Source organism: Micropterus dolomieu, linkage group LG18 (assembly GCF_021292245.1).
Source record: "Micropterus dolomieu isolate WLL.071019.BEF.003 ecotype Adirondacks linkage group LG18, ASM2129224v1, whole genome shotgun sequence".
NCBI classification, from domain to species: domain Eukaryota; kingdom Metazoa; phylum Chordata; class Actinopteri; order Centrarchiformes; family Centrarchidae; genus Micropterus; species Micropterus dolomieu.
Window position 1 is genome coordinate 368,181 of NC_060167.1, and position 6,914 is coordinate 375,094.

General features: G+C 44.4%; 2 protein-coding genes and 1 long non-coding RNA gene across 17 annotated transcripts in view; 2 read left to right on the forward strand and 1 right to left on the reverse strand.

Annotated features, from left to right (window-relative positions):
- LOC123986959 (pyruvate dehydrogenase [acetyl-transferring]-phosphatase 1, mitochondrial-like) overlaps positions 1-2,197 on the forward strand; it is a 19,523-nt gene extending 17,326 nt beyond the window's left edge. For 6 of the 7 annotated variants that reach the window (XM_046075423.1, XM_046075422.1, XM_046075424.1 and 3 more), the window contains one exon: positions 1,478-2,197. In XM_046075423.1, coding sequence (XP_045931379.1) covers positions 1,478-1,752 — 275 coding nt within the window. In that variant the 3' untranslated portion in view covers positions 1,753-2,197. The remainder of the gene's footprint in view (positions 1-1,477) is intronic. The other variant, XR_006829026.1, reaches the window with a different exon arrangement.
- Positions 2,198-4,004: 1,807 nt separating this feature from the next.
- Positions 4,005-6,914, forward strand: part of LOC123986969 — a 16,101-nt gene continuing 13,191 nt past the window's right edge. Inside the window, exon 1 of the long non-coding RNA XR_006829029.1 lies at positions 4,005-4,078. This is a non-coding gene — a long non-coding RNA (uncharacterized LOC123986969). The remainder of the gene's footprint in view (positions 4,079-6,914) is intronic.
- Positions 4,534-6,914, reverse strand: part of LOC123986958 (RNA-binding protein 39-like) — a 30,984-nt gene continuing 28,603 nt past the window's right edge. For 8 of the 9 annotated variants that reach the window (XM_046075416.1, XM_046075414.1, XM_046075413.1 and 5 more), the window contains 3 exons: positions 5,740-5,845; positions 5,085-5,163; positions 4,534-5,007 (listed from right to left, as the gene is read on the reverse strand). In XM_046075416.1, coding sequence (XP_045931372.1) covers positions 4,904-5,007; positions 5,085-5,163; positions 5,740-5,845 — 289 coding nt within the window. In that variant the 3' untranslated portion in view covers positions 4,534-4,903. The remainder of the gene's footprint in view (positions 5,008-5,084; positions 5,164-5,739; positions 5,846-6,914) is intronic. The other variant, XM_046075417.1, reaches the window with a different exon arrangement.

Consider the following 6,914-nt stretch of genomic DNA (forward strand, 5'->3'; position numbering starts at 1 on the left):
AATCCTCTAATACGTAATCCTGTAATACTCTAATCCTGTAATCCTGTAATCCTCTAATACGTAATCCTGTAATACTCTAATCCTGTAATCCTGTAATATACTAATCCTGTAATCCTGTAATACTCTAATACACTAATCCTGTAATATACTAATCCTGTAATCCTCTAATCCTCTAATCCTGTAATACTCTAATCCTGTAATCCTGTAATCCACTAATCCTGTAATACACTAATCCTGTAATCCTGTAATCCTGTAATCCTCTAATACTCTAATCCTGTAATATACTAATCCTGTAATCCTGTAATCCTCTAATCCTGTAATACTCTAATACACTAATCCTGTAATATACTAATCCTGTAATCCTGTAATACTCTAATACACAAATCCTGTAATACTCTAATCCTGTAATCCTCTAATACTCTAATCCTGTATTCCTCTAATCCCATAATACTCTAATACATAATCCTGTAATCCTCTAATACGTAATCCTGTAATACTCTAATCCTGTAATCCTCTAATACGTAATCCTGTAATACTCTAATCCTGTAATCCTGTAATCCTCTAATACGTAATCCTGTAATACTCTAATCCTGTAATCCTGTAATCCTCTAATACGTAATCCTGTAATCCTCTAATACGTAATCCTGTAATACACTAATCCTCTAATCCTGTAATCCTGTAATACACTAATTCTGTAATATACTAATCCTGTAATCCTCTAATCCTCTAATCCTGTAATCCTCTAATCCTGTAATACACTAATCCTGTAATACTCTAATACACTAATCCTGTAATACACTAATCCTGTAATCCTCTAATCCTGTAATATACTAATCCTGTAATATACTAATCCTGTAATCCTGTAATACTCTAATACACAAATCCTGTAATACACTAATCCTGTAATCCTGTAATCCTCTAATCCTCTAATACTCTAATCCTGTAATCCTCTAATACTCTAATCCTGTAATCCTCTAATACTCTAATCCTGTAATCCTCTAATACTCTAATACTCTAATCCTGTAATCCTGTAATACTCTAATACTCTAATCCTGTAATCCTGTAATACTCTAATACTCTAATCCTGTAATCCTGTAATACTCTAATCCTGTAATCCTGTAATACACTAGTCCTGTAATCCTCTAATCCTGTAATACTCTAATACACTAATCCTGTAATACACTAATCCTGTAATCCTGTAATCCTCTAATCCTCTAATACTGTAATACACTAATCCTGTAATACACTAATCCTGTAATACACTAATCCTGTAATACACTAATCCTGTAATACACTAATCCTGTAATACACTAATCCTGTAATCCTGTAATCCTGCAATCCTCTAATCCTCTAATACACTAATCCTGTAATACTCTAATCCTCTAATCCTGCCTGACAGCTCCAGTTTTAACTGTTGGGGTTGGGCGCTGAAAGGAGCGGAGAGAATAACCAGTGGAAATTGTTTGTGGCTCTACAGGCCTTCAGCAGCAGAGACCCATAATTCCCGGCGTGGGCACGACGCTGGGTGGCCTGCAGCGCCTCCTGCTGGAGAGGAGGGGACGGGTCATGTCGGTGCTGGAGGACCAGAACGCTGCCACCCACCTGCTCCGCCACGCCCTGGGGGATGATGGGTACGGAGCGGTGGCACCAAACCGTCTGGCCAAGATGCTGAGCCTGCCGGCAGAGCTGGCCCGGAGGTACCGCGATGACATCACCATCACCGTCATCCACCTGAATGAACCAGACCTTTAACCAGAACACCTGCTCAGCTACCTGCTGGTGACAGAACAGAAACCTTTCCTCTGAACTCTGCTGCCCATCTCTGCTTCTCTTTGACTTTTAATAAGAATTAACTCTGGGTTCGGTAGCTGATGTTGTTTTTCCTCCAAATGAAGACGTTTCTATTATTTTGTCCACCCCATTTTTTAACTGAGGGTGAACTAAATAACAGAAAGAGTGTGACACAGCAGCACCAACTCCCTCCTCCTCTACCTCGGGATGCAGAGCTGCAGAGACAACGCAGAGCAGACAGACGCATGCAGCGTTTAACTCTGAGCAGAGAGGGGAGAGACGTCACTGTCAAGAGTGTCCCTGAGTGAAACCCTGTAGCTGTGTGTTCGGGGGCATGGTCACTTGTCCCCCCCCACCACCTATATCTTATCACCACATGTGTAATATAATAAATCCATAAAGACGCCTAAAGTTCAATCGTGTCCCTTTAATGCTGCAGAGTCAATGTTTTTACATGACGTTCATCAAAAGCCTTAAAAGTAATTCCCTCACCTCCATGATGAAGAGAACATTAGAACATCTCATGTTTACAGCTGCTGAGCTGTAAACATGAGAACTTTATTAATATCATCAGCTTCTGTCACTGCAGAGCATTCCAGCATTCTGATTGGCTTATCCTGGTTCTCTTACCCTGACCATCCCAGCCAATCAGAGGTAGAGTAGCGTCTGCATATCTAAAGCTGCTGTAGCTGTTCAGAGTGGGTGGTGTGAGGGTTAAAAAGCCTGCGCAGAGTTGCATGCTGGGACGGGGCCGCCACCTGTGCCTATGAGCCTCCCAGTTGCTATGGGGATACCTGTTGTGTAATTTTCTCAAATCGGTCAGATCTGAAGGAGAGGGGAGGAGGAAGAGGAAGTGAAGGTCACTGCCAGGTGACCGGAGAAGCGAATAACCATAAACAGAGTAGATCCAGGACCTGGACTGGTGACAGACCCACACCCGGACCCCGTCTGTGACCTCGTGTTTGGACTGAGAGCTCGTACAGGTCAGGCGGCCTGAACGAAACCGAACAGAAACATTCAGGCTGTTTCACTGAGTCTCAGGCGGCGGTTTGATCAGTCGCATCGTAATTCTATGCTATTCCTATGCTAATGATCATTTCTCAACCTTGTCTTTTACCTCTGGCTCAGGCGAATTCAATAAATTGATAAGGGGGTTCCTCAAGGTTCCACTCTAGGACTCCTTTTGTTCTCGATTTTCATTAATGATTTATCGCACATTCGCTCAATCTGTAAGGTTCATCTTTATGCTGATGATACCGTAATTTACACTGCTGACTCTGATATGCTGATGATATGATCCAGAACAGGTTACAAGCTGACTTTATTATGACGCAAAAATGGCTTCACAATAACAAATAATTTGCTGAATACGGAAAAGTCCTGTTGTATGTTTGGGACGAGGCACAGACGACCTTGTGCTCTTAACTTGCAACTTTATTTTGAAGATGGGTCCTCCATGGTAAAATTGGAAAAATGTGGATTCTGACCTTACCTTTAAACTTCACATTGATTATATCACAAAAAGAATATATGGCCGTCTCAGTTCACTCTACAGATCTGTTAATTGTTTCACATTTGAAGTCAGGAAAAGGTAAATTTCTTCATATTGCCCCTTATTGACTACGCTGATATCATTTACATGAACACTAGTGACTCTGTTCTTAAGCCACTTAATGTTGTCTTTAACGCTCTGTGTAGATTTGTTTTGAGATGTCCTTTTAAAGTTTTTCTCAATTGTTTACACACAAATTCTGGCACTTGAGACACAATGACCACAACATGTAACTCATTCACCAACCCCCTGAACCAATTCTGCTAAACTACAAGCACAATTCCTGCTTTACACTCAAATTGCAGTTCTAAAACACACTTTTTCAAAACACTACACACAATTCTCTGCTTTTGGCACAAGTTTCATGCAGAAAATATCTTGTTTTCACAAGGAACACACTGCCATTCAAATATGCACACTGACTCAAGGGCAAACACCCGTCACACAGTTTTCCAATTAGCAATCAGAGCTTTAGCATAAAAGGGCAACAGGTGAGCTCTTCAATGGAGCAATGGATGCCAACATTGGAAACCGAGGCAGAGCCAGAGGAGTGAGAGTAAGCGGACGGGGACGGGGACGGCCAAGGACGTTAATCTCTGATGAGATCTGAGCCACTTTGGCTGATCATGTGGTCAACCATGGTCTAACAATGAGGGAGTCTGGGCAAAGAGTACAGCCAAATCTGAGCAGGTACACTGTAGCATCCATCATCCGGACTTTCCGAAATGAGAATAGGTAAGAAATCTACTCTCACTAGCAAATTGCAGTACTGTATTACAGTATTGCAGTACTATAAACAGATCCAGGACCTGGACCGTGTGACAGAACCAGGTCTGTCTGCTGGCAGGTACGCTGGTATCTGCTGCTGCAGCGCGTGGAGAAGAAGAAGAAAACGGCGGGCGCTGTAAACAGAATGTTACCCATAATTCAACTTCCTTTCCCTAAATAAACACCACGTCCATGTTCTCGTGAGTTTGACTTCCTGTTTCTCCCTCTTCAGTCGATTTTTTACTTTCCTTATTGAGAAGCTTCTCGTGACTTCCTGATGATCATTAGATTAGAATCACTGATCTGGAATCAGACCTCACAGCTGTGGGCTGAGCTGGACGTGGTCACCCTGACAACCCTGAGTCCAGTCCTCTCAGAACAAGGACACTTCCTGTCAGCAGAAGAAGACACGGCGCTCTCTGTGACTTCAAAATAAAATTTAATCAAGGATTTTACAAAATCAAATTCTTGATTAGAAAACAGTTAAATACCAAACGGCTTCAAACCAACCAATCAGCTAACGGCATCTTCATCTTCAGCCGGCCTCCTCACAGCTCACAGAGCTCAATCATTGGACGATGGTATGTGGAGGCCATGCCCAGAAATACTAATGAGAAAAAACAACAGGAAGCAGGAAGTAAACTGGAAGGAAACAAAACAACAGTGTCTCTTGTCGGCGTCCTCAGGCCTGATGAGGTGACTCGTCTGTGTTGACCAATAGGAGAGGACGATATAAAAGAGGGGTGGGCTCAAATGTCCAGCGTCCAATCAAAGGGCAGTGTTGTCTGCGAGTCAGCGTCGCGGAGGCGGGGCCAGCAGCTGTGTGGCGGTGGCGGACTCTGGGAACAGGTTGTGGTAGGTGGGCAGGGGGACGTACGCCGCCGTGATCATCTTACCTGAAAGAACAAGTGAGACATCAGAGCTGCTGTCTGATTGGTCCGCAGCACAGGTGTCACGTGACAGGAAGTCTTACCAGCAAAGAATCTTCCGTGTAGAGCGTTGACGGCGGCCATGGCAGCAGGGATGGACGGGCACTTGACGTAGACATTTCCCTGAACACAAGCAGAGGTCAGAGGTCAAACACAGACACACCTGTATAACCGTGCGGTCAGACCAAACGTGAAGGGAGCGTTGGGGGGCGGCGCCATTACATACAAAGTCAATGTAAAGACGGAGAGACGTGACGGATTCGTTTAGGGAGGAGGAGCTCAGAGCTAAATGATTTTATTAAATTAACTTTTTACATTAACGCTGATTAATGTTGTTAGCGTCAGAGGGCACCCTGAGCTCTGTGATACTACAACTACTACGACAGGACATGGCGAGGAAGCTGGACATCCTGTAAGTTCAAACAATACGTGAGTGTTACTTGATTCCAGCTGTCGTACTTTACTGAGAACAAGTTATCCTGACATAGCCCTGAACTCCATTCAGAAAACAAGCATTTTAAAAGTTGTCTGCTTGCCATCTTGCTGAGCAAGAATTAACATTTTTAACAAATCAGCATCATGATGTTGTTATTTCAGCGTTATTATGTGGGAACACTCGGCGAACAGTCCAGCGATAAAACCCGCGAGAGGATTAAATTCATGTTTGGTCTGAATGCACACAGCCCAGGGGAGGCGTACCTCAGCAGAGTTCCTGTCCACGTAGATGTGAACGACCCCTCCATGTTTGTTACACTCCTCTATGACATCGTGCTGGATCTCCGTCTCCCACCCAGAAGCCTCCTCCCTGAAACAGAGACACAACCCCGTCTGAGTAATATATTATATATACATATACACTCAGCCTTCACATCTTTGTAAATATCTGATTCTATCTTTTCATGTGATGACACTGAAGAAATTATGTTTTGCTCCAGTGTAAAGTAGTGAGTGTGCAGCTTGTATAACAGTGTAAATCTGCTGTCCCCTCAAAATAACACATCACACAGCCGTTAATGTCTAAACCGCTGGCAACAAAAGTGAGGACACCTAAGTGAAAATGTCCACATTGGGTGTCATGTGACTCGTTCGTGTCACAGGGTCTCAGGTGTGAATGGGGAGCAGGGACCGTATTACAGAAACTTCCTAACCGGCAGAGCCTGTCCTGACTGCTTGGTAACCATGGTAATAAGGGTTAGGAACTGATTTAGGAATAAGGCCGTTACAGATGAACAGTTCCTCAGTCAGGGTTCCTTTCCTAACTTCAGAGAGGAAACGTGTTTTACAGAAGCTAAAATCCTAAATAAACTCTCCTGACTTCAGGAGAACTGCTGAGCTGTCCTAACTTTACTTTTCCACCAGGTAGTGTTTGCTAACTTGTCCACATGGCTGCTCTTTGATTGCTTTTAAAAAACCAACAAAATGTCAACAGGCGGAACTTGTTAACTGATTCAAACCCTCGTTAGCAGAAAGGCTGTCGGCGATGTGACTCATTATGTAACATGATGTAAAGGCTTGATGGAATAAAAGCATCCTAATCCTACGCAGACAGGGCGCAGACAGGACACAGACAGGGCGCAGACAGGACACAGACAGGGCGCAGACAGGTGCGGGCGCAGACAGGTTCAGACACAGACAGGTGCGGGCGCAGACAGGACACAGACGGGGCGCAGACAGGACACAGACGGGGCGCAGACAGGACACAGACGGGGCGCAGACAGGTTCAGACACAGACAGGTGCGGGCGCAGACAGGACACAGACGGGGCGCAGACAGGTGCGGGCGCAGACAGGTTCAGACACAGACAGGTGCGGGCGCAGACAGGACACAGACGGGGCGCAGACAGGTGCGGGCGCAGACAGGTTCAGACACAGACAG